The sequence below is a fragment of the Bos taurus genome, chromosome 9, assembly GCF_002263795.3.
Source record: "Bos taurus isolate L1 Dominette 01449 registration number 42190680 breed Hereford chromosome 9, ARS-UCD2.0, whole genome shotgun sequence".
NCBI classification, from domain to species: domain Eukaryota; kingdom Metazoa; phylum Chordata; class Mammalia; order Artiodactyla; family Bovidae; genus Bos; species Bos taurus.
This window is the reverse complement of record NC_037336.1, coordinates 80,762,504-80,789,872: the sequence shown is the minus strand read 5'-3', so window position 1 is coordinate 80,789,872 and position 27,369 is coordinate 80,762,504. Positions and strand designations below refer to the sequence as shown.

At 39.9% G+C, this 27,369-nt stretch overlaps 1 protein-coding gene and 1 long non-coding RNA gene across 5 annotated transcripts in view; one reads left to right on the top strand and one right to left on the bottom strand.

Annotated features, from left to right (window-relative positions):
- The window catches only part of LOC104969611 (uncharacterized), a 32,944-nt gene extending 15,645 nt beyond the window's left edge, over positions 1–17,299 (top strand). The window contains exons 4-5 of one of the 2 annotated variants that reach the window (XR_003036435.2): positions 9,396–9,555; positions 16,933–17,299. This is a non-coding gene — a long non-coding RNA (uncharacterized lncRNA). Of the gene's footprint in view, positions 1–9,395; positions 10,797–16,932 lie in introns of those variants that run through there. The other variant, XR_003036434.2, reaches the window with a different exon arrangement.
- Positions 11,850–27,369, bottom strand: part of AIG1 (androgen induced 1) — a 269,595-nt gene continuing 254,075 nt past the window's right edge. The window contains 2 exon segments of one of the 3 annotated variants that reach the window (NM_001076326.1): positions 11,850–12,295; positions 18,330–18,493. In NM_001076326.1, coding sequence (NP_001069794.1) covers positions 12,258–12,295; positions 18,330–18,493 — 202 coding nt within the window. In that variant the 3' untranslated portion in view covers positions 11,850–12,257. 3 annotated transcript variants of the gene reach the window in all.

Below are 27,369 nucleotides of genomic sequence, written 5' to 3'. Positions count from 1 at the left end.
AAAATCTTAAGGAGTGCCCTCCCCTCCCAAAGTATGGGGCTTCCTGAGGCTTCAGAGTCCAGAGCTAAGACCTGCTTGCTGGTATCTAAGGGCAGTGTTGGATGTCAGGGTGATGCTGGCCTACCAGAACGAGCTAGGAAGTGTTCCTCCTTCCTCTGTGGTCTATAAGTGTTTATACAGGATTGCTATTCTTCTTGAAATGTTTTTTCCCTGTTTTGTTGATATATAATTGATATATAACATCATATTAGTTCAAGGTGTATAGCATAATGATGTATGTATATACTGCAGAATAATTAGCACAATAAGTTAGTATCCATCACCTCACAGAGTTACACTTTATTTTCTTGTGATAAGAATTTCTAAGATTTACTCTCTTTCAAGCACACAATAGAGCATTGTTAACTACAGTTACAATGTGGAACATTAAATTGTCCAGTCTGATTTATCTGATAATTGGAAGTTGGGACCACTTGCACTCATTTCCTCCATCCTCCACTCCCCACTTGCGGCAACCCCCATTCTGTGAGATACTTCTTGAAAGTGGGGATTGGGTATTATTTCTTAAATGTTTCGTAGAATTTTCTAGTAAAGAAGTAAAGCCTCCTGGGCCTAGAATTATCTTGGTGAGAATTGAATCAGGAATTAAATTTATTCAATTTTTGTAGGGTATTCAGGTTTTCCATTTCTTCTGGAGTCCATTTGGTAATTTTTGCTTATCAAGAAATTTGTCTATTTTACCTCAATTTAAATTATTGGCATAAATTTGCTCATAATATTCTCTAATTACCTTTTTAATGTCTGTATGTTTCTAGTGTAGGGCAAAATTTCCTGCTTTTCACTCCTAATACTGGTAAATATTTGTCTTCTTTATTTTATTGATCAGTTTAGCCAGAAGGTTATCAATTTTGCTGATATTTAAGAATTATTTAAGAATCATTTTTTAGTTTCTTTGAATTTCTCTATGCTTGTTCATTTTCTGTTTTGTTCCTTTTTGTTCTTAATAGTTCCTTCTGTCTTAAACTTTAGGTTTGTTTTGATTTCTTCTTTTACCTCAAGGCAGAATATTAGAACATTGATTTTAGAACTTTTTTTCCTAAAATAATTATTTGTAGATATGCATTTTCTTCGAAGCACTATTTTAGCTGTAGCACACCTGGGAAGCTTCTATATCCTTACTGATACCTTATTTAATTGTTCTATCAATTATGAGAGTATTGACATATCCAACTATAATTATGAATTTGCTAATTTCTTTTTCAAAACTATGAGGCTTTACCTTACATTTTAAAACAACTGTTAGTTGCACACACATTTAGGATTGTTATGTCTTTTTGATGAATTAGCTCTTTTATCATTACATGTTCTGCTTTTTTCTTGTTAGTGTTCTTTGTTATGAAGTTTATTTTGTCAGTTATTAATCTACTTCAGCTTTCTTATGACTAGTGGTGCATGGTATATCTTTTTAATCCTTTTATTTTTAGCCTGTAACTTTATTTTAAAAATTAATTTCTTGTAGGCAGAATATAGTTTGGTCTTACCATGTTTCTCAGCAAGAAGATTCCTATCTCTTATAGAAATATTTAGATTCATGAAATTATTAAAAGGTTGGGTTTAAACCTATAATCTTATGATTTATTTTCTATTTGTCTCATCTGTTTTATGCTTTTCCCATTTTCTTGCTTTTCATTAGGTTATTTTTATTAACTATTGAGAAATGATTTATGTATGATAAGCTACATTCTCTGAAAATGTGAATTTGATGAGTTTTAATACTTGCATACATATACCGATTCATCCCTACAATCAAGATACAGAACAGTTTGATAACTGGGCTTTTCAGTATTCCATTTTATCCCCAGGGGCTTCCCTGGTGGCTCAGATGGTAAAGAATCTGCCTGCAATGCAGGAGACCTGGGTTCAATTTACTGGGGGAAGATCCCCTGGAGAAGGGAATGGCAACCCACTCTAGTATTCTTGCCTGGAGAATTTCGTGGACAGAGGAGCCTGGTTGGCTTTAGTTCATGGGGTGGCAAAGAGTCGGACACAACTGAATGACTAACATTTATCCCCACAATTGGGTTTATTAGCCATATCTCCTTTTTTTTAGTAGCTGCCTTCAAATTACATCTTTAATTTATAAGAGTTTGTCTTCAAAAACACTATACTGATTTCTGAATAATGGAAGAATCTTACAAAGTTTCCTTGTCCCATCCCTTGTGCTATAAGTTTTCATATGTTTTACTGCTATATGTGTGTGCTTTAAACCCACAACATATTGATTAAACACTATCTTTTAAAGAGATAATAATATGAGAAAAATGATATTTAACCACATTTAACCACAAATTTGTGGCATTTCATGTTTTTCATCCAGTGTGGACACTCAAATTCTCATCTGGTATCACTCGCCTCCTGCCTGTACTGCCAGTGTCGTGTTGATGACAGATTTTTTCAACTTTTGTCTCAAAAATGTTTTTAATTTTGCCTTAATTTTGGAAATATGATCTGTCTGGATATGTAACTCTAGGCTGACAATTATCTTCTCTCAGCACTTTAATGATGGCCTTCCATTTCTTTGGACTTGCATAGTTTGTGAGAAGAAATCTGTGATTCTTAGATGTAATCTTTCTATGTAATCTGACTTTTTTCTATGGATGGTTTGAAGATTTTCTGTTTATGATGTGTTTTAATTAACATGATTATTATTTCTCTTGATGTGATTTTCTTTTTTTTTTTTTTATCCAGCAAGGGATTTATTGAGCTCAGATTTGTGACATTATAGTTTTCAACAAAACTGGAAAAATTTTTGTTATTATTTATTCAAGTATTATTTTCTGCTTCCTCCCCATCTCTTCTTTTCTTCTTTTTTAAAGATAAGACTTCAATTATATATTGTTCCACAAGTTACTGAGACTGTGTTCACTACCCTCCACCCCCGTCTTCCTATTCTTTGTGCTTCAGGATGTATAATTTCGATTGCAATGCCTTCACATTCACAGATCCTTTTCCTCATACATTCTCTAATCTTCTGTTAATCCCATTCAGTATATTTTTCATATGTAAAAGTTTTGCTTGTATTTTTTTTTGCACCTTCCCTTTGTCTCCCAGTTATGTCAAATTTCTGGGTGACTTCTTGACATATAGAGTATATTTATAATTATGATAAATTTTGTCTTGAGTGCTGGATTTTTGTTTGTTTTGCTCTTGGTTAAAGATCATTGTGCTTTTTCTCTCAGGCAGTTAAGTTTCTGAGTTAAATAATTTTGAAGTTACTTTTAATGCTTTTAAAGAGTTGGACTTGAATAAAATGTATTCAAGGTCTGTGACTCAACCTGACCCTTCAAGCCCCTTCTGTTCAAATGAGGTCTATTTACTCTGGCTAGTGGGAATATGAATTAGTCCTGGCCTTACACAAGCTCTTGGATTTATTCAGCTTACGTGTGTGTATGCTCAGTTGCTTCAGTCAAGTCCAACTCTTTGTGACTTTATGGACTGTACCTGCCAGGATCCTCTGTCTATGGGATGCTCTGGGCAAGAATACTGAAGTGGGTTACCATGGCCTCCTTCAGGCAATCTTCCTGACCCAGGGATTGAACTCACATCTCTTGCATCTCCCGCATTGGCAAGTGGGTTCTTTACCACTAGCACCACCTGGGAAGCCCCTAATCAGCTTACAGATCCTCATTAATTGTTCTTTTTCTCAAACTGTAGAGCTTCATTGTGTTTATGTGAAGACTGATACTCAGTCAAAGACCAGGAAACTCTATGCAGATTCCTCGAGCCCCTTCTTTTCAGAGCTCTCTTATGTCCAGTACTCTTTCCACAAATTCGAGCCACCTCAGTCTCCTTGAACCCTGGGCTCCTTAGCTTAGTGAGAATGCTGCACTTTGGCTGAGATTCCCACTCCCAGTGCTATAATCTGGGAATTGCCTCCAGGCAGAAAGCCAAGGCCATCATAGGGCACATATAGTTAATTTCCCTTTCTTTAGCAATCATAGCCTTCAGCAGCTCTGTTGACCAACGTTCAAAAATCAGTACTTTTATTATATTTTAACAATCTTTTCTAGTTTACAGTTGTGGGGGAGATAATTCCAGATGCTATCACTTCTTCATGGCAGGAAGTGGAAATTCCCCACAGATACTTTCTTTCAACTTTGCCTTAATTTCCTACAAAAGTGCAGAATATATGCTGCAGTTTGCCAGTTTCTCTCACAAGTGCAAACTCTGTTTTTGGACATTCTCTCCTTATCCCTACCATGCTCAATTCTCAGAAACTTTTATCCCGGACTTTCAACTAGATTCTCAAAATCAATATAGGAACCTCCTAAATTATAACTTAACTGTTGCCAAGATTAGAGTCTCAAGCTCAGCGAGTTTAAATGGAAACTCACTTACAGCCACAATGTTATAGGGGATCTGTCTGTGGAAAACCATTTTGTAATATAAAAATTCCAAATTTATATATATATAAAGAGAGTGGTAAAGTGGTGATGAAGGACATTTGTGCTTCCCTGGAAATGCCAACCAGAATCCATGGTTCAGGATAAAACCTGCCAAGTGTCTCACCTTTTGAGAACTGCCTTCTTGATGCCAGTCCCACATTGCGAGCTTTGCTGACAGAAAGCCTCCAACAGAATCAAGTTTCTTAGACTCCACTTCTTTGATCTTTATACAGTAAAGGACACTGGGTAGTCAGGGGTATCAGTCATCTGAAGGAAGGTTCCTGAGTATTAAAATGTCTTTTTCTTCTTTCCCTTACTGGAGAATCTGGGAGACAGGAAGCAGGGAAACTTCTATTTGTTCCTCCCTCTTCTGATGCAATCTGTGTTTCCCAAGTTCCCTCCACCCTCAGCATGAGCTGCGGGGTTGGAGGTAGGGTGGTGTGTCAGAGCATTTGGTGCTGCTGGAGCAGGGCAACCTGGGCTGCCCTCCTTGGCTTGGCCAGTATTGAAGGATGCTGCCATGGGAGGCAGCTGGGCGGGACAGAAGCAGAACTTCTGGGTGGGCTGCTTGTCAGCTGGGGAATAGGGGAGCAGAGACAGAGAACTGTGCGAGGGTGGGCCCAGGCAGAGCTCCCTAAAGGGCGAACAGTTTCATCCCCACTGAAAGCAGGAGCCAACACTTAAGCCCCTTGGTGTTAGAGTAAGAGGCAGAGCAGAGACTTGCCAGCTCTGATGTCATTTGCTATGTAAGCAGAGCTCCTTTCACTCTTCCCCAGCCACAGGGAAAGGCAGGGTGAGGAGAAGTTTTGACTGTTTGGATTTCAAAAAGCATGGGATTAAATATTAAACCTCAATAGGACTAAGAAATAAGGTGTCTGGCTCAGGCAGGATAGAGGGTTGAGGGCCCAGGACATTTAGTGCTGCTTGAAAATGAATGAATTTCCTTCTTGCAAATGTCTATGTTGAGAAGATTCTATCAAACTTATTAATATGCTTGTGCATGTATATAAAAACAGAGATAGCATTTTAAAAGCTTTTACATTGGGTTTTATTGCACATGCATGCAAAATTCCCTTGAAAGAATATTACTGCATGGATTGATTTGACTGAAGCTTTTAAAAAGGTGTATTTTCTTTTCTTTCTTTTTTTCTATTGGTCATGCAATGCAGCATGTGGGATCTTAATGCCCCAACAAGGGATAGAACCTGCACCCCCTGCACTGGAAGTACAGAGTCTTAACCACTGAACCACCAGGGAAGTGCCTCAAAATGTACATTTTCAGTGAAGCTTGGACATAAGATGGCTACCTCCTTCCTGGCAAAACTCCCTGTTGCAAACATAGACATGTGTTATTACTCTAAAATCCTTTGAATTGTACTGGAAATTAGGGTCATCCGTCTCAAAAGTTTTCATTGTTTAGTTGATGAGGAGGCAAAGTGTCCAAATGTCTTTGGATGTTTCCATGGGGATGTCTTCAATGTTCCTCAGCACTTCCATTTCAATAAATCAGAGTCTGCATGACTCTGATGGGCTTGTCAGCACTGGGAAATTGGCTTGGCTTAGTGAAGGACAACAGTGTTGGTCATTCAATGATTAGAAAGTCACAAATATGAGTTCTAGCTATTACCATGTGGCTATGGCTCTGTGTGTGTGTTTAGCATTGCAAGCCTAGCCCACAAAAACATATGAAAGTGCTTAATGATAACATATGATTCTTATTGCTGTTATAAAAAATTATCACAACTTAGTGGGTTAAATTTACTACCTAACAGTTCTGGAGGTCAGAAGTCTAAAAGTAAAGATGCTAATAAAGGTGTAGGGAGGGTCTGGGGAAGAATTTGTTTCCTTGCCTTTTCAAACCTCTGCTGCTGCTGCTGCTGCTAAGTCACTTCAGTCGTGTCCGACTCTGTGCGACCCCATAGACGGCAGCCTACCAGGCTCCCCTGTCCCTGGGATTCTCCAGGCAAGAACACTGGAGTGGGTTGCCATTTCCTCCTCCAATGCATGAAAGTGAAAAGTGAAAGTGAAGTCGCTCAATCATATCTGACTCTAGAGGCTACCTGTAATCTCTGGTTTGTGGCCCCCTCCTTGCATTACTCCAACTTCTGACACCATCCGTGGTCAGATGTCTTGCAGTCACTGTGAACCTCCTGCTCCCTCTTACAAGGACTTTTGTAATTACACTAGATTCACTGGATAATGGGCTTCCCAGGTAGTGGTAAAGAACCCGCCTGCCAATGCAGGAATGCAGAAGACCTGGATTTGATTCCTGGGTTGGGAAAATCCCATGGAGGAGGGCATAGCAATCCACTCCAGCATTCTTGCCTGGAGAATTCCATGGACAGAGGAGCCTGGAGGGCTACAGTCTATAGGGTCGCACAGGTTTGGACACGACTGAAGCGACTTAGCACGTGCACACACACTGGATAATCCAGGGTATCTCCCACATCTCAAAATCCTTAGCTTAATTTTATGTCAAAGCTCCTTTTGCCGTGAAAGGTAAGATATTGAAAGACTCTGGTGATTAGAGGATGTGGATATCTTTGGAGAATGTTACTACCATGTCATATTAACTAAAAAAGCAAAAAATCATATGATCTCATGCTCCTGTAAAATGTTAAATTCAAATTTAGTTTATGATCATGACTTCCTATCTGTCTGTTGCCCTCATTTCCCTGCCTTCCAACCTTATCAAGACTGCCAATTTCTGGGCCACTTTGCTGTGTCCCAAAGTGGGTCCTCGCTCTTTCTCTCCTCCTCAGTTCCTTCTAGACTCCATGGGTCCTCCTTCCAACCATCCTTGCCAATGCTCTTGGCTCTTCCCTGCTTGTTTTTTGTGATACCTCCTCTTCTAAACCAAACTTTCAACTTCTTTATGATGCCTGGCCTGTTGAGGTCCCTTGGAGGAAATTCCCAAACAGTCCTTGTTATCATTAAGGTAAAGTCATGATGTTTGGGGGCCCTCAGCAGGGGCTCAAAAGCTTTCTATGTTTTCATAGTCTGCTGCTGCTGCTGCTAAGTCGCTTCAGTCGTGTCCGACTCTGTGCGACCCCATAGACGGCAGCCCACCAGGCTCCCCCATCCTTGGAATTCTCCAGGCAAGAACACTGGAGTGGGTTGCCATTTCCTTCTCCAATGCATGAAAGTGAAAAGTGAAAGTGAAGTTGCTCAGAAGTGTCAGACTCTTTGTGACCCCATGGACTGCAGCCCACCAGGCTCCTCCGTCCGTGGGATTTTCCAGGCAAGAGGACTGGAGTGGGGTGCCATTGCCTTCTCCTAGTCTAGGCCACTCTTTTAGGGTATGTTATAGACTCCAACCCCATTCTCTGTTCTCTCCCTCTCTTCAGACAACTCTTTGAGGAAAAAAATTGAAGCCATTAAAGCCACTAAAAAGAAGTCTGTAAATGTTGCCCTTGTCCTACAAACTCACTTCCAAGGCCCTTTGTCTCTTATTTTCTCCTAAGGCAATCCTTAATATTCACACACCAGGAATATCCGCAATTGATTTGTATCCCCCTTGCAGACTGTTCTATAGGTCTAAGTTCTGCTTTCAAAACGGCATTCTGGGGAATTCCTAGTGGTCCAGTGGTTAGGGCTCCAAACTTTCACTGCAGAAGGCACAGGTTCAATCCCTAGTCATAAGGTCCCCCATGCTTCAGGGTGTAGCAAAAAACAAAACAAACAACAACAAAAAAATGGGGGTGGGGGGCATTTTGTAATTGCTAGCTCTACTTCTTTACCATCCACTAATGTCAATGATTCTTCAAATCTCTGGAATCTAGATGCTGTCCCTACAATTTCACTAAATTAGCACCTGACTTACATACAGAAAAATCCAAAGTCAAGTTCATCACCAAACCCATTCCAGCCTAATTCACCTCCATGCTTCTTATTTAAGGAAATGGTGCTCTTATTATCCTGCTCTCATCTTGGTATTCTCTCAATTACCCCACAGTATATCAGCTATGAGATCTGAAGATTCAATTTCTTAATGTATATGTTATATTCAATTTTCTCATATATATGGAATAATCAATTTCCTAAATACACAAATACATTATTATACATATAATATACATACTATATATAACATATACATAATTTCCCCATCTCTATTATAGGATGAAATATTCTTATATTTTCTTATATTTGTATACTTTTTACATTTCATTACTTTATCTGAAATTGTATGTGTTTACGTTTTCTGTGTGTTTTTTAAGAGAGAAATCTAGCTTTCTCTTTTTTTTTTTTTACCAAATAGTTATTCATTTGTTGCAGTGCCTTTCAACTATTTATTATGCCTTTCCTGCTTTGAAATGCTATCTTTATTATTTACTAAATGTGTGTATGTATATATATATATATATACATACACATACACACACACACTAGGATTTGTTTTGGGGTTTGCTTTCTGTTTTATTTTTCTCTCTATTCTTGAGCCATACCATGCTATTTTAATTATTGCATTTTTATATATTCTAATAGCACATGTATGCTTTAAGTGTCCTCTTCAAGGTTTTTCAGTTTTTACTTATTCTTCTGCTAAATGAAAAAAAAAAAAAAACTTTTGTCAAATTTAGAAAGGAGTTACATTGAACTTATTAATTATTCAGACAAAAAATAATCTTTTTTAAGAATGAAGTCTTCTTTTCCAGAATTTAGTCTATCTTTCCATTTTTATTTGTTTTTAAAAAGCCCCTCAGGAGAAAAATATATATCATTTTGTCATGAAAAATTACTACTTTACTATAGTAATTATTAGATTTAGGTTGTTAGTATTTTACCTATGATAAGCAAAATTTTGTGCTCTTTTGGTTTATTTTGAGGGGTATATTAAGTCTGAAAAATAATTTGAGAAGCTTTTCATTGTGGTGCATCTTTGGTACAATTTCTTGTTAAATGTTTACCTATTGATTTGCATTAATTAATTATTATTTCTTGTTTCAGAAGTGGAGCTAAAAGCACATCATTCCTCCCTACTCCCTCAAGAACAAGGATGGCAGATTCGTCTTTATAAGGCGCACAGGGAAGAGGGTGAAGCATGAACATCCTTTTGAGCACTGGTGGGGTTAAGCCCATGGATCCAAGCCAAGGAGCGAAATCACAGGTAATAATTTTTTTCTTTCACTTGGTGATTAGTAGAGCAACTAGTCAAGTCATCCTGATGGACTCTGCTCCAGGGCAAGCCTGGGGTTTCTGTGGAGGGTCAGTGGGTGCTCTGGCAGCTCCTGGGCTGGGTGGGAGTGTTTTAGCAAATCCTTTGTACTGGTACAGAGAGCCCTGGACATCCTGCCAGAAGTGTGGCCAGAGTTCAGGGCCTGGGGAACTGATCCACCATGGGAAAACCAAACTTAACCGCAAATCTGATCACCGAATCATATTTCAAACCTAAAAGTGGTGTGTGCATTCAGCATGCTGCAGAGAAATGAGTTGTATCAGCTTTAGGTTTAAGCCCCACAGGTGTCAGTTTCTTTAGGTGTTGCTTTGGTGGCAATAATAGGAAAGTGTTATTTGTTAGAGAAGAGGTGTAGTAACAGGGTCCCAGAGGAATTGCCCCAGAAAGCCCTGAGAAATATTCTATTCTTTGAGGTTTCTTCATTCTAAGAGTCAACTGGAGAAATAATTTCCTCCAGTGGTTTTCCTCCTTTCCTGCCTCTTTTTAAACAATATTTAATTTTCCTTTCTGTTAATAATATAAATTCTATAGTTATATAAACTGTTTTTTAAAAACATAAAACTTTTTCACTCTAGGTCAAAATATAACTTTTTTGATGCTGGATGTAGCTCACACAAACATCTCAGAAAAATAACAGTAACACTGTCACAGACATCTTTATCTGGTTTCTGACCTTAAAAGGGAATTTGAGATGACTATTGCTTCTCATAATATGAAATATTTTTATATTACTAATGGTATTATCAGAAATGCTAAAATGTCTCAACTGCCTCAGAGCAACTATGGAGAGAATCATATGAGTTTTTTCTTTGTGTACTATTGAGACAATGTTTTTTCAACAAAAATCATAGTATTAACCCATCCTTGAATTTTTAGAATAAACCTCAGTCTTGAAAAATGATTCCTATAAGTGTTGGGTTTATGTTGCTGATATTTTTGTTAAAGCAAGGAAAAAAAATTTCCCTTTTGCTATGTTGGCTTTGAGGGTTTTATTAATTTTGAAAAATAATTTGGGAAGTGTTTCATCATTTTGTAACCTTGGAACAATATAATAAACATGAGAATTGTTACTTGAAAGTTTTCAAGAACTTGCTCATAAAATACTCTGGACCCAATTCCTTTATTGGAGATAGTTAACTGAACATTAAAAAGATATCCTTCATGAATTTCAATCCATTACAGCTTTCTAATTCTTATTGAATCCATTTTCCTTGAAAATTGCACATTACATGGGTTCTAAGAATTTGTTGCCATAGAACTTTAAAACATATTTTTATAATTAAAAATTTGTTCACATCCATGCTTGTTTTGCCAAGTATTTTGTGTTTCTTTCTTTTCAGTTAACGAATCAGTAGTTTGCATATTTTAATCCTATTTGTATAGATGAGATACTGCATTTATTAATCAATATATTTATCAATTCCACTTTGTTTCTTGCTGCCTTACTTAATTTTTGCTTTTATTTTTATTCATTCCTAGCTTATATTCCTCTAAGATTTAATGTGTTTTCTGCTATAATAGTCTATTTGGTGTGAGTATTATTTAAAAATTATTATGGTCAAAGATTTCTTAAGTTAGCTTTCTTTTTCATGAGTTAGCTTTTTACTTTTTTGGGTTTATCAGAAAGATCCACATTTTTAAAACAAACGAACAAAAATTATAGGAACTTGAGCTTTCCCGATGGCTCAGTGGATAAAGAATCCAAGTCTCCTGCAATGCAGGAGACACAGGAGACGCAGGTTTGTTCCTGGGTTGGGAAGATGCCCTGAAGAAGGAAATGGCAAGCCACTCCAGTATTCTTGCCTGGAAAATCCCATGGACAGAGGAGCATGGTGGGTTAGAGTCCAAAGGGTCACAAAGGGTCGGACACGACTGATGACTAAGCATAGCAGAGGCTCAATAAACCCATTTTTCGTGAAGTATTAATAATAGAAACAAATAAGAAAAGAAACACCAGTGTGCTAGGGTTTTGAGATGCACCATGTAGACATCGGGCTAGGGGTTACTTGTTGTTTATTAAAGTTATAGCTTGCGTCTAGGAAATGTTCACAAGATTAAATCATGAGATCCAAATACACTCAGGGTTTTGACTAAATCAATGCAATTATTACTAATATTGCCTGTTTAAGACAGTCGTCACATTATTGCAATAGGGAACATCCGTCCCATTTCCTCCAGGCTTACGCTTATGTTACTCAGTATAGGAAAAAAATAAATACACAAAATTTTTGCTTCACATCAGCCCCTTTGATTTTCACATATTTTTCAACAAGAAACACAATAGGATTCTTTTCTTCCTTGATTAAATGGAATTACAATTGCAAAAATTAAAATCCAATGACCAATTTCAGTTGTAAAAACTAGAAGAGTCAAAAAAAAAAAAGATGCTATTATCAATAATGATTTTGGGAAGAATTCTTTAAAACACAATTGAGGGGAAGTCATTTTGGAAATATCCATATTCTATTCTTACACATATTTCTCCATAAAAGGTGTTCCCTCCCTCTGGGGCAGGGAGGCAGAGGCTGGTTCCACCATTTTCTTTGAAGCTTCCTCTCCTCCATCTGTGATGCCCAGGGGATAATGAGTCTTCAATCATAGCTCCATTCTGCTCTTCTGTTTAGACTTAGATCTCATTCCAATTTAGGTTTCTCTTTGTCTTCTTCCATACCTAGAAATACAGGCAAAGCACTTTATGTGGACATCAGATTCAGCAGGAGCAGGTTTAAAAGAACTCTCATCTCACCACACTTCTCCCCACCCACCCTTTATGTCCATCTCTTTTCTCCTAGCTAAGAAGGAAAAGTTGTTCACAACTTTCTCCAGAAATTTCCTCAGTGACCTCCCTCTCCTTCCTTCCCCCTAAATCGGGACATAACACCTCTGTAACACACCCAGCTCTTATGGCCTCTGGGAGTGAGGAACACAAGTTAGTTCTTGTCTTGTTGAGTTTGCACAGAAATCCCAATCGGACTGCCTTGTAACCAGCTTCTAGTAACAGGAGGTGTGGTGCTGATGAGTTTCAAAGAGACCTCATTTATTTTTATTTTACTCATGACTCTTCCCAAGGCAAGGACTCTGGATTTTCAAAAGTCAAATAATTTTTTTGGTTTGTTTTGTTTTATTTTTATAAGCTCTCATAGAGAGCTTATTAGCCACAAGAACTATTTATTTCCAGACCCATGTGTACTTAAACTCGAGTTCTCCCTTTATTCAACCCAAGCCTGGTAGAACTATGTTTTTCTTCCTGAGAGAGTCATATGTACCGGACTGGTGAGACCTCGCCAGTTGTCTGTAATGAATAGTTAGTGATATTTCATTTTCCTGGAGATGAACATGTTTAGGTCATTCTCATAAATTAAAGTTAAATCTGGCATATGCTCCCCACTTTTTCTCTTTTGCTTCTACTTAAACACTTTTCTCCTAACATCAAATTCTCAGAGCCTTTTTGCTGGAACAAAAGGATCCCATCTATTGCAGGTTTTGTTGGTATTCTTTAAAAAAAAATTAATTTATTTGGCTGCACTGGGTTTTAGTGGTGGCACGTAGGATCTTTTAGTTATGGCCTGTGGAATCCAGTTCCCTGACCAGGGATAGAACCTGGGCCCCCTGCATTGGGAGTATGGAGTCTTACCTGCTGAACCACCAGGCAAGTTCCTGGTATTCTTTTAAAAGTTGCAAGTTCTCTGAGGGCAGAGCCCACTATTTTGTTCCTGATTATATCCTGAGCACCTAACATGGTGTCTGTCTCATGGTAGGAGTTCAAGTAATCTTTATGAGATAAATTAGTAAACAATGACTGTGGAGAAGGGCGAACTAGTGGAAAAGCAGTAGAAGAAAACCTGGAGGGTGATCACAGTGGGGCTTGCGATAGGAGAGACACCCCCGCCCCTTCTTCCGGCCCCCAGCTGCCAGCACCACCTGCTCGCGTGGTCAGGGTGGTAGCGGCGGAATGCGGGTAACATGCTCAGAACAGGTGTCCCGAGACAGTCTTTAAGGTTTGGTTTTCATGACTAAGGAACTGGCAGAGATCTGTAACACTTTTTCCAAAGTACTTCTCAGAAATCATATTAAGGAAAACTTCAAGCTGAAGAGTAAGGACGTGTGAAGGGAGGAGGAGTAGGGCTGAGGGGGAGAAGGCAGGAGATGGCTTGGTTGTTGTTGGGTAACCAAGGCAAAGGCAGGAAAACACAACACAGATTCTGTTCAAAGAGCGCACATGATTTGGGTCCCGACTCTGTCCCATGCTCCCTCTCCTGTGGAGAAGCTAATAACTGCTTGCTTTTCTTTTCAAAGTCTCTTTCCTCCTAAGTGTTCTCCTGCAGATGGGTTGAGTTGGCAGCAACAGTGGAATCTTCAAAAGCGGGGGTGGAGAACAGGGGCTGTTCATTGACCCAGACGGGGAAAATGGCTCCCCACCTACTTTAGTTTGGCAGCTTTGAGGTGGAGGGAAAAAATTAGACAGCTGTAAATAATATTTGGAAGAAGCAGAGGTATAATTTCCACACAACCAGCAGAAAGAAACCTGTCACAAAGCTGAGGCAGGATGTTCTGTCAGAAGCGGAGCGGAAGAGCTGATTGACCTTGAGAGAGTCAGTCACATGGGGTTCCCCCAAGGCTGGGAGAGGGGCCCTGAGGGCAGCGGGACCAACCCTGGAGGTCTGTGTGGGCCTGTGGGGGACATGAGCAGGATGGAAAACTGGTGGGGAGCGAGGTGGACAAGGTGGAGGTTTCTGTCCCATGGGCCTTGCTCTGACCTCCTCTCCTTTCTCCTCTTGGCCTGCTTTCTCCTCCTTCACCCCAAACTTTCACTTTCAGACATTTTCATTTCTGGTCGTAAAAATTTGACTTTAATAAGACTGGTCACTCCAGTCAGATGCACTGAAATTAAAAGAAAGTTTTAGCTTAAGCACAGAATATTTCAGCTGTTTCAGGGTCTACTGTGTCCCCCCTCAAGTTCCTATGCAGAAGTCCTAAGGCCCAGGACCTCAGAATGTGAGAGAAGGCCAAGCTTGTGTCTGGACAACCATCTGCTAAAGAGATGAGGCATATGAGTCATGGATCCAATTTACCACTTCAGCAGAAGCCAGGAAAGACCTGTGGGGGACCCTCCTGTCTGATGATTTGGACCCTCATGAAATTACATGGGAGAACTTTGTGTCAGCAGAAACACTGTGAGCCTGGATTGAAAGGGACAGAGACAAGATGAAATGAAGGATGGTTCATCCGCAGGTGGTTCAGGGGTTCACTCCTCCTTGGCCCAAGAGGGCTGCCTGAGAGGGTAGGGCCACACTCCTCCTTCTGATGAGTCCTGAGGATACAGCCTTCAGCCAAAGATTATTCTCAGGCCTTAAACTCGAATGGAATTTGTCCTGCTACTTTCAAACTTGGTTGAGAACTGCGACCCCCTTTTTCCTTAGGATCTCCTTTTTGGAAAGGGGATACATGTTCTATGCCTGTTCTACCACTGTGTTTTGAAAGTAGATACATTTCTGTCTGGTTTCACAGGTTCACAGCTGGATAGCAATTTTGCTTCAGGATGAACCATAACCCAGGTCTTACCCATACCTGATGTAGATGATATTTAAGATAAGATTTTGGACTTTTAAGATTTGATGCTGGAAATACTTTGGAGGCTATTAGGAATGTATTTTGCATGAATGAAGGACATGAATTTTGCGGGGCAGAAAGTAGAATGTTATGGGCTGAATTATGTCTCCCCAAACTTAAACTCTTGTACCTCAGAATGTGATTCTATTTGTGGATAGAGTTTTTTCTAACATAAAATGAAGTTGTCAGGATGGCCCTAATCAAATACGGCCAATGTCTCTATAAAAAGGGGAAATTTGGAGACAGCCCGAATAGGGGAAAATGCCATGTGAACATGAAGACAGCCATCTGCAAGTCAAGGAGAGGGGCCTGGGACAGATCCCTCCCTCACAGGCCTCAGAAGCAACCAACCCTGCCAATACCTTGATTCTGGACTTCCGGCCTCCAGAACCGTGGGATATTACATTTCTACTGTTTAAGCTGAGCAGTCAGTGGTCCTTCGTTGCAGCTGTCCTAGCAAACCAATATAACATCCACAAAGCCACTTTGAGTTATTAATATTTTCTTTTGAAAAGAGTAAAATGTTTCATTGTTAATTTAGCCTGTTTTAAGGGATTTTTGTTCATAGTTCATATCAGTTTTGATCTATTTTGTTATTCTGTAAGTTAGATCCATGATTCTGAGTGAAGTTTCTGAGCTCTCCTGTGTCTGGGTTTCCAGTGGTGACATTCTGATGGTTCTCTAGACACCGTACTTGGATTGAATCGTATTGACTCTGCTACCGTTTATTGTGGTGGGTCACTTATTTCTGGGCTCAGCTGCCTCTTAGTTAAAAATAATATCGGTTTAGATGATTTCTAATCTAATTTTAATTCTAAGACTCTGTAATAATGCAATTTTTATTTTGAAGTTGAAGCCAACATAACCAAGTGGAGGAAGCTGAGCCATTAAAAATCCCTAATGACGGATCCAAGGAAGGGGGTTCAAATTTGGCATTCTAGCTCCTTGGGGGATTTTGTTTGGAGTGGAGTAAATACAATCAGGATTGTAACACTGTACTTGATTGTACTCAATTCCTTCTAACAGACACACACAGACACACACGCATGACTGCTTTTAATCAGCAATTTCAAATTCAACTACCTACAGAACCAGGCAGCTACTGTGAAGGAGCAAAATGGCCAGGCGAGAACTAGGGAAAACTTAAGAGCCATCGGAAAGGAGGGAAAACTTAAGAGCCATCGGAAAGGGGGCAACTGATACCCAATTCTAATCCATTGCTGCCAGCAGAGAACAGTGGGCTCGGAGTTGCCAGATCTTAAAAACTTGATTAGCTGAGAAATCTGGACTTTATGTGAAATCTCCCAACATTTAAATACTGCTTCAAAAACAAAAATTCCGTGTAGGCCTAACAAAACTTTTTGGCAGGTAAAATTTGGAGCAGGCCATCAGTTTGCAATTGCTTGCTTAAACAAAAAGATGCCCACTTGACACAAAACATCTGCCTTTGGGGAATTAACTGGATGGTTCCATGTAGATAAAATTAATCTCTACATCTGAAATGAGTTACAAAATGTTAGTTGACCTTAACTTGTATCGCTTAAGAGAACGGCACAAATTAAACTGGACAGATCATTAAAAAACAAAAACCCCCCCAAAAACCTTAGCTTCACTATTTATTTTTCATGTCTAACTCAAAGCTGCTAAAGTGCAATATTCTATTAATCTAGACTTGCTTTTTTCTCTCCTGGTTTTCAGACCATCCTCTTTTAGAAGTAGTAGAACAATGAGCAAATGAAGATGGGAATCGAGCTAACAAAGGAGAAGCTGGAGTCACAAGTACTTTCTGAATAACACAGATTGGACATGTTAGCTTAAATTTAAATATGGCCTTTCTCTCAAGAAGCTGAGAAAAGTTTATATTTTGTTCTCAAAATATTTTTGTAAGTTAACTACATACTTTTATAAGGTATCTAATAGAGAAAGATTACAATTCCATTGAACAGAGAAGAAAATTATTAAAAGATTAATTTCTGGTCCACCAAGCTGTAGCCTGAACTGAATACAAATATTTGGCACTTTTCCTAATAGAACACTGCCTAAAATCAAGCCAGCTGCTGAGAAAGGAAACCCTCAAATTCCTCTGGGCCATTCGACACTGGCCAACACCTTGACACATGCAATCTTAGAAGATCCACACACAAAAGAAGTCCAATTCAGTAACATGCAATGACTGGGTTTTATTTGTCTAATTAGATCAACCTCCTGGCATAGTATTTGGCACAAAGCAGGATGCCCAATGTTTGTGGAAGAGGGATCATTTACAGGTGACATCTACAATGTTGTGACTGTATCGGAGGAGCTGCCCAGAGCTCTCTAAGATCCTCAAACCATCTTCCCTTTGGAGGTATTTTCATGCAGGACTCAAATCACTACATACTGTGCTGTCACTTTTTCCACCTTCTCATTTTTATGTTATCTGACATAGACTTAGGACCAGTTTTGCACAGCTGGCGTTAAGGTTACGTGTCTTGCCAAGATGGAGGCTCTGCCATAAACAGAAACAAAAGAGAAATCAAATCATAGGTTAAGAAGGTTTTTGCAGCCATGAAGTATTACCCTTTACTGCCCATTCTTCTTTGCCACCTTCAAGTCTTGATATGACAGTCACTGGTGAATCATTCTTGCTGGAGGCATTCCTGTGCTGCCCAGAGTTTTAGCAGAACGGTGGCAAGACCTCTCGGCAGCTACTGCACCCACGCAGATGATGACGCAAAAGTGGAGATCTGGGTGATTTCTAATGAGACTGGTTACATTCAATAATTTATCTATTTCATTGGGGTGGGGGAGAAGTCCTTTTAGCTAAGGCAGTATTTTGTTAATCAGAATGAATTTCCTAATTTTTTTTTCAGCAAACACTACATTTCTCCGTATAAAATTTTATAGACGTGCTGCTTTTCTTTTAGATCTGGATGTTTTACTAGCGAAAATGACACAGTGAGTAATAAACCTTTCAGGTAACTGCCAGCAACTCTTAAATTAATATTGAAGTTATAAAAATGCAACTCTTCATAAGGGATCCTGTGTTACAGAGGAATTTTCCATCTGTCTCTGCAGCAGTTCTTTTGTTTTATGCCCCCCTGAACAATACTTACTTCTCTGTGTATCCCAGATATAGCTGTTCAGAACTTCTCCCAGCAGATACAAGAAGTTCATTAAGATGGTTGTAGACCCGAAGAAGAGGATTCTGGCTCCTGGGCCAATGTGTTCCAGGAAAGGGTACACCCACATCCCGGTTACATGATGCACCCAGCACACCCTGCAGCAGAATCGGAAAGGAGACAGATAGAAGTTACTCTGGCGTCAGATTTCAGAGCTGCCGCTACGACAAATACAGACCCCGGACTCCAAACCGTGGTCAGCAATGCCAGTGGCACCTGACACTCAGCAGCTCCCAGAAACTTTGTTGTTGTTGCTTGTTTTCTTTTACTTTTTATTCTAAAATATTGGGTTGGCCGAGAAGTTCACTCCGATTTTTCTATAAGATGTAATGGAAAAAACTGAATGAACGTTTTGGCCAACCCAAGAATTTTAGACTCACGGGAAGAGTTGTAAATACGGTACCAAACATTCCAGTATGCCCTTCCCTTAGCTTCCCTGCATCTTAGCATCTTATCTAACCACAGGCTTCCCTGGTGGCTTATAATAAAGAATCCACCTGCCAATGCAGGAGACTCTGGGTCGGTAAGATACCCTGGAGAAGGAAGTGGCAACCCACTCCAGTATTCTTGTCTGGGAAATCCCGTGGACAGAGGAGCCTGGGGAGCTACAGTCCATGGGGTCGCACAAGAGTCAGACACGACTTAGTGACTAAACAACAGGTAACTACAGTACAGTTGCTAAAATGAAGTAATTAAACTGCAGACTTCAGTTGACACTCCCCAATTTCCCCACCGATGTCCTTTATCGGTCCAGGATCCCATGATGTTTTTAGCTGTCGTGTCTCCTTAGTTTCCTCCAATCTTGCACTTTTCCATTCTCTCCTTGCCTCTCCTGACACTTGAAGGGTCTGGTCAAGTATCTGAAACTGTTATTTTTCTAAACGCAGTTATATAGTCGTCCTAATCTCTTCTTTATGTAATGAAACAATAGTGCATTAGGCAACCACACTGTCATAACACCTAGGTGAGAATGTTCCAGGAACCTTGCCATGCTGCCGTCCAGCTAGTACCAACAGGTATCCCAAGTGCTGACAGAACCACCCAGTAGCCTCACTGACATCTGGCTTCCCACAGACCACTTTTGTTTATCTTTTTTTTCACCCTGCTTTACATAATCCTTGCTTGTAATTATTCTATTTGTGTTCTGGAGATATTTTAGGCTCACTGGGAATATGTCATTAATTTCCATTGTTTTTAAAAGTTTAGTAAGAATATCTGCTTCGTTGGTTTAGTCCTGACACAACTGCTGAGCGCTATTTTCCAAAACAGTCTTGGGTTCATTACTTTCTCAACCGTTGTTTTAATTCTGAAGACTAATTAGGATACAAATTACTTTATTGCATGGGTAATAAAAATTACTTTAAACATTTATGTGTTTGGGGGTCATTTTCCATATCATCAATGGCTTCACTCCTCTTTGAGCAGTTGATCTATGTGTATATTGCCCATCTATAAACGTCATCTGAGACAACAAACCTGCCTTTGTCTAAGAGCTTGCAGTCTCAATGAGGGTGATATTACTCCCACCTCAAGGAAGTAAAAATTGGTTCTAGGAAGGTAGCAAATAAATATTACTCTTTCAATGCATAAAGTAGGGATACACACACACACACACACACACACACATATATATACGTGTGTGTGTATATATATATATACACACACACACACATACTGAGCATCAACAGATATAGTCTATCTGTGGTATTAAAGTTTCATAGGCTCAGAAATTCCACTCTGAGGTATATATCCAAAGGAACTGAAGCAGGACACAAACAGATATTTGTACACCAACGTTCACAGCAGCATTATTCAAAATAGTCAAAAGGTGGAAACATCCCAAGTGTCCATCAGCAGATTAATGGGTGAATAAAATGTTGTATACACACACAATGGAATATTACTCAGCTATAAAGGGGGATAAAATGTTGATGCATGCTACAACATGGATGAACCCTGAAAACATAATGCTAAGTGAAACAAGCCAGACACAGAAGGGCACATATTGTATGATTTCATTTACACAAGATACTAGAATAAGCAAATTTGTAGAGACAGAATGTATGATAGAGGATACCAGGGACTAGGGAGGATGTGGAATAGGGAGTGATTATATATGGTACCCCTATGGACTGCTGCCCGCCAAGCTCCTCTGTCCATGGAATTCTCTAGGCAAGCATACTGAAGTGGGTTACCATTCCCTTCTGCAGGGGATCTTCCCGAACCAGGGATCGAAACCATGTCTCCTTAATTGCAGGCAGATTCTTTACTGTCTGAGCCACCAGGGAAGCCCGTCATCCTCATCTACTGATGTAAAAATCAACTGTTTTTGGAGTAAAATGAGGATATGTCAGAAGTGATGATGGAAATGTAAAGTTCTCCAGTTAGGAAAGTGGAGAGCTATTCTGAGCATGGTGCTCTGATATGTAAGCCACTTAATTTTATTTAACCATCCCATGAGGTAGACTCATCCCCTTTTTACAAACAAAGAAACAGAGACTGGATTAAACAACTTGTGTTTAAAAATGGCAAAGCCAGGAAAGGAATGTACATCTGATTTCTTTTCTCCTGCGTGGACTTGCTTCCCTGTATGAGATATTCAAAACTGTCTCCAAAGGAAGAGAAGGTTTTCTTTTTTTGACACTTATTTTGCCTTAGCAGGTATCATACTATCTCAGATCTGAAAGTCGTGTTATGTGGGGCTTCACCTGAATTGGTGTGAATGATGCAGACACTTGTCTTAACAGGTTGTGTGCTTCCACCGTTTGTTTCCTTGATATAATCAGGGCTCATTTTTCCTGCACAAAAACGACTCATGACCTTGCTCATCTGTTGGTGGAGAGTTCTCAGTTCTTGGTTGACTTTCCATTTCTCACTTTAAGCCTTCCTGTCTTAGTGCCCAAACAGCTTCTGCTTAAGGTAATGATACCAATTTGAATTTTAGTCTAAACAAACTGATGACCATAGTTTGTGTGTGTGAGTGAGTGTGTGCCTGTGCATACATATATATGCATATGCTGTAGTATCACAAGGCTTCTGGGATTGACTATTAAATGTCCCTCCAATTTCATTCACTTGAATGTGCAGTTAAGATGAATGCCTCCTATCTGAGCTGTGTCGAACACCAGGAATACAGAAGCAAAACGAAGCAAAGGTGATTCTTGTCCCCATGCAGTACAGTCTATCGAGGAATAGAGATACTCATGGAAAAATGACAAGCGTAGTCAGAATTAGGGTAAGTGGAGGAGTGTCACGGGTGCCCAGGGACCATTCTCTGCTTTTTTGTGAACCTTACAGTTACTTTTTCTCTCTTATGTATTCATCTTTCTTTCAAACCAATTTTTTCATAGCTGATTAATATGCCCAAGTGCTTTCCATTCAAACAATCAAAAAGTTTTCATCAGCTTCATAAATACTGCTCTGTATCTTTCCATCTTGTCAAAGACAATCTTCTCCACTGAGTTTACATTCACTGACTCCAGCTCTGTGCTTTGTGCTCTTCTTTCATCAACAGTCTGGCTTCTTTTCTTGATACTCCACCAAAATATACTGGCTCTTTGACCTCAATTTTTCCTCTTTGCTCTCTATGTTTCCCACTGCTCTTCTTGGTTTCCTTTCTAAGTTCATCCTTTACTCCAGCCATTCAATGTTGAATTTCCTTAAGGACTGGTTTTTAAACCTTCCTCTCATATTATGTCTTCTTAGCTGATGAGTTTTTTCATGTTCAATGCTGTATGTCTACTACCTATACAGATACTCCACAAATCTATGGAGTCTGGAACAGGTTTCTCCTCTGTTCTGGAACAGTTTATCAAACAGTCCTCAAAACATCTCATTTTACATATCTTAAAATTACCTGAAAGTCGATTTAGCTACAGCTAAAGTCATGCTTTTTTTCCCAGCAAGCCTGGTCCTCCTCTGGTATTCCCTTCTGTGAATGGCACTATCACTCACTCAGCTTTGTAACTCAAGCCTGGGGGTCATCTTTGCTGTGTCCATCTCTTTCACCACATATAGTCAGTCCATTACCTTGTTTTGACAAGCTTATCTCACACATCTCTCTATTATATCTCTATGAGCAACGTCTGAATTCGTGTTGTGCTCATCTCTGTCTGGAGTGGTGTAATAGTTTTAATTTGTCTCCACATCTACTTTTGTCTCCTTCTGATTTATCCTCACAATTGCCATAGTGAGTGTTTCAAACCAGAAATCGGAACACACTGCATCCCTGCTTCAAACACATCAATGGCCTTCTAGTGTGTGTGTGTGTTTTTAAAGACTTCAGTTTTTAACGAAGTCTAGGGTGACTGGAATGCAAAAGTAGGAAGTTAAGAAACACCTGGAGTAACAGGCAAATTTGGCCTTGGAATACGGAATGAAGCAGGGCAAAGACTAATAGAGTTTTGCCAAGAAAATGCACTGGTCATAAGAAACACCCTCTTCCAACAACACAAGAGAAGACTCTATACATGGACATCACCATATGGTCAACACCGAAATCAGATTGATTATATTCTTTGCAGCCAAAGATGGAGAAGCTCTATACAGTCAGCAAAAACAAGACCAGGAGCTGACTGTGGCTCAGATCATGAACTCCTTATTGCCAAATTCAGACTTAAATTGAAGAAAGTAAGGAAAACCACTAAACCATTCAGGTATGACCTAAATCAAATCCCTTCTGATTATACAGTGGAAGTGAGAAATAGATTTAAGGGCCTAGATCTGATAGAGTGCCTGATGAACTATGGAATGAGGTTTGTGACATTGTATAGGAGACAGGGATCAAGACCATCCCCATGGAAAAGAAATGCAAAAAAGCAAAATGGCTGTCTGGGGAGGCCTTACAAATAGCTGTGAAAAGAAGAGAAGTGAAAAGCAAAGGAGAAAAGGAAAGATATAAGCATCTGAATGCAGAGTTCCAAAGAATAGCAAGGAGAGAGAAGAAAGCCTTCTTCAGCGATCAATGCAAAGAAATAGAGGAAAACAACAAAATAGGAAAGACTAGAGATCTCTTCAAGAAAATTTGAGATACCAAGGGAACATTTCATGCAAAGATGGGCTCGATAAAGGACAGATATGGTATGGACCTAAGAGAAGCAGAAGATATTAAGAAGAGATGGCAAGAATACACAGAAACTGTACAAAAAAGATCTTCATGACCCAGATAATCACGATGGTGTGATCACTCACCTAGAGCCAGACATCCTGGAATGTGAAGTCAAGGGGGCCTTAGAAAGCATCACTACGAACAAAGCTAGTGGAGGTGATGGAATTTCAGTTGAGCTATTTCAAATCCTGAAAGTTGATGCTGTGAAAGTGCTGCACTCAATATGCCAGCAAATTTGGAAAAGTCAGCAGTGGCCACAGGACTGGAAAAGGTCAGTTTTCATTCCAATCCCAAAGAAAGGCAGTGACAAACAATGCTCAAACCACCAAACAATTGCACTCATCTCACATGCTAGTAAAGTAATGCTCAAAATTCTCCAAGCCAGGTTTCAGCAATATGTGAACTGTGAACTTCCTGATGTTCAAGCTGGTTTTAGAAAAGGCAGAGGAACCAGAGATCAAATTGCCAACATCTGCTGGATCATGGGAAAATCAAGAGAGTTCCAGAAGAACATTTATTTCTGCTTTATTGACTATGCCAAAGCCTTTGACTGTGTGGATCACAATAAACTGTGGAAAATTCTGAAAGAGATGGGAATACCAGACCACCTGACCTGCCTCTTGAGAAATTGTATGCAGGTCAGGAAGCAACAGTTAGAACTGGACATGGAAAAACAGACTGGTTCCAAATAGGAAAAGGAGTACGTCAAGGCTGTATATTGTCACCCTGTTTATTTAACTTCTATGCAGAGTACCTTATGAGAAATCCTGTACTGGAAGAAGCACAAGCTGGAATCAAGATTGCCGGGAGAAATATCAGTAACCTCAGATATGCAGATGACACCACCCTTATGGCAGAAAGTGAAGAGGAACTAAAAAGCTTCTTGATGAAAGTGAAAGTGGAGAGTGAAAAAGTGGGCTTAAAGCTCAACATTCAGAAAACAAAGATCATGGCATGTGGTCCCATCACTTCATGGGAAATAGATGAAGAAACAATGGAAACAGTGTCAGACTTTATTTTTTTGGGCTTCAAAATCACTGCAGATGGTGACTGCAGCCATGAAATTAAAAGACACTTACTCCTTGGAAGGAAAGTTATGACCAACCTAGATAGCATATTCAAAAGCAGAGACATTACTTTGCCAACAAAGGTCCGTCTAGTCAAGGCTATGGTTTTTCTTGTGGTCATGTATGGATGTGAGAGTTGGACTGTGAAGAAAGCTGAGTGCTGAAGAATTGATGCTTTTGAACTGTGGTGTTGGAGAAGACTCTTGAGAGTCCCTTGGACTGCAAGGAGATTCAACCAGTCCATTCTGAAGGAGATCAGCCCTGGGATTTCTTTGGAAGGAATGATGCTAAAGCTGAAACTCCAGTACTTTGGCCACCTCATGTGAAGAGTTGACTCATTGGAAAAGACTCTGATGCTGGGAAGGATTGGGGGCAGGAGGAAAAGAGGACGACAGAGGATGAGATGGCTGGATGGCATCACTGACTCGATGGACGTGAGTCTGGGTGAACTCCGGGAGTTGGTGATGGACAGGGAGGCCTGGCATGCTGCATTCATGGGGTCGCAAAGAGTCAGACATGACTGAGCGACTGAACTGAACTGAGAGTGCCCTTCATAGAGTTGGCTTCTACCTCTCTCATACCCGACCTCCTACCCTGCTTCTCTTACACTGGCTTTCATTTGGTTCCTTGGTTTTACCACATTCCCTCATGCCATGTGGATTTACACGTTCCTCATAACCAAAGAGGCTCTTTAGTTCCTCTCCACTGTGTTAGTTATCTGCCCCTTAGACTCATTGTTATATTTCTCCTCTATATCTTATCTCAACTATTATAACTAACTAGCCATCATGCACGAAAGTTTTCCTTGATCTACTAGAATAGGTCAGATTTTATTCATTCTTATAGAACCATGAATCTCTTTTAAACTCTTCTTTTATTAGTATTTAAATCTGAATATCTTTATTTGCATAACATTTCTTCCCCTCTAGCACATCTGAGTTCTGTGAGGTGAGGACTGTTTGTATTGCTTCATATCATTGTATTCAGCACTTACCATAATGCCTGACACATGGTTGGAGAAGGAATAACTGAATAATGTAGCACTGAAGCTGTGATGGGAAGGATGAGTAAGAGTTAGCTGAACAAAGATGGGAGACAAGAACTTTCTAGCCAAATGGAACAGTATGTTCAAAGTCATGAAAACAAGAGAGAATTCCCAGATGTTCAAGAAGAAACCATTCTTATTGAAATCAAAGAAGGGAGCATGAGGGGCAGGCAGTTGCCAAACTGTGGGTGGTTTTTTAAGCCAAGGTAAGAATTGTAGACTCTGGCCTAGTGTGGCCAACAGTAAGTCTCTGAAGGGTATTAAATAAATGTGAAACAGATCAGATTAACCTGGAAACCAATTGTATCAGAAATGGTGGTAGCCAGAACTGGAGTGGTAGCATTGGGAATGAAAATTAGTTAGTAGATTTAAGAGCTATTTAGACTAGTGTCCATCAAACACAGTAGGTCATAAGCAATTGCATGCATATGTGGTCAGGAGAGCAAGTACTTTAGGATGTTTGCAAGCTTGTCAGTTGGTGGCTTAAACTCAACCATGGTGGGAGTATTTATACTGAAAACTGCCAAACGCTACACATCAGGGTCCCCTTTGCTCGCCTCCAGAAGAGCTGGTTGGTAAACACTTGCCAGTAACCCACTAGTTACCAGGATTTTAAAAAGCAACAACAGAAGAAAACATAACAGAAAATAGTAGAAAGCTGGGCATATAATGCTGATGAAAACTGTTTTGTGAGACTTCTGTTCCACTTGTGTGTGAGTGTGTGTGTGTGTGTGTCTACGCTGAGTGTGTGCTTCTGCATGCTGGCTGGGTCATGATGCAGAAGATGTGTCATTTATTTACAGTAAGGTTAGTTTGAAAGGCACTGATATAGGACATAGAATTAAGAGAACTTGGTGATGGACTGGATTTAGGCAATGAGGGAACTGAAATGAGTTAAGAATTAATCATAGATTCCTGGCTTGATTAACTGGGTGGAGAGTACTGCCATTCCTGGAGATAGGGAATGCTGTCAGGGAGCTGGTTTGAGAGGATAGTGAGTTCAGTTTGGATACGTTGAGTCTGAGGCATCTGTAAGACATCCAAGTGGAGATATCCTGAAGGCAGTTACAGGGGTTTGGGCTGCAGAGAAAGGACTGACGTGGCAATACAGATATTGGGCTCATTGGCAGAAGGATGGTGGTTGAGGCCATCAGAACAGATTAAGGCAGAATATACAGTATGATGGAAGTAAGGCCATAAGAGAGTTCTGAAAAGGATCAGGATTTAAGGGGTAGTTTGAGGAGGATGTGGCTAAAAAGGATACCAAAAACAGGTAAGCTAGAGACATGGAAGAAACACAGAAGTGTAGTGTCTTGAAGTCAATGGACAAGTGGTTCTAGAGTAGTTATCGTTCAGTTGCTAAGTCATGTCCAATTCTTTGTGACCCCATGGACCGCAGCACGCCAGCCTTCCCTGTCCTTCACTATCTCCCGGAGCTTGCTCAAACTCATGTCCATTGAGTAGGCGATGCCATCCAGCTATCTTAGTCTCTGTCGCCTCCTTCTCCTCCTGCCCTCAATCTTTCTCAGCAACAGGATCTTTCTAGTGGGTTTTCTCTTTGCAACAGGTGGCCAAAGTATTGGAACTTCAGCATCAGTCCTTCCAATGAATATTCAGGGTTGATTTCCTTTAGGATTGACCGGGTCGATCTCCTTGCTGTCCAAGGAACTCTCAAGAGTCTTTTCCAACCCACAGTTCGAAAGTATCAATGCTTCAGAACTCAGCCTTCTTTGGAGAAGGAAATGACAACCCAGT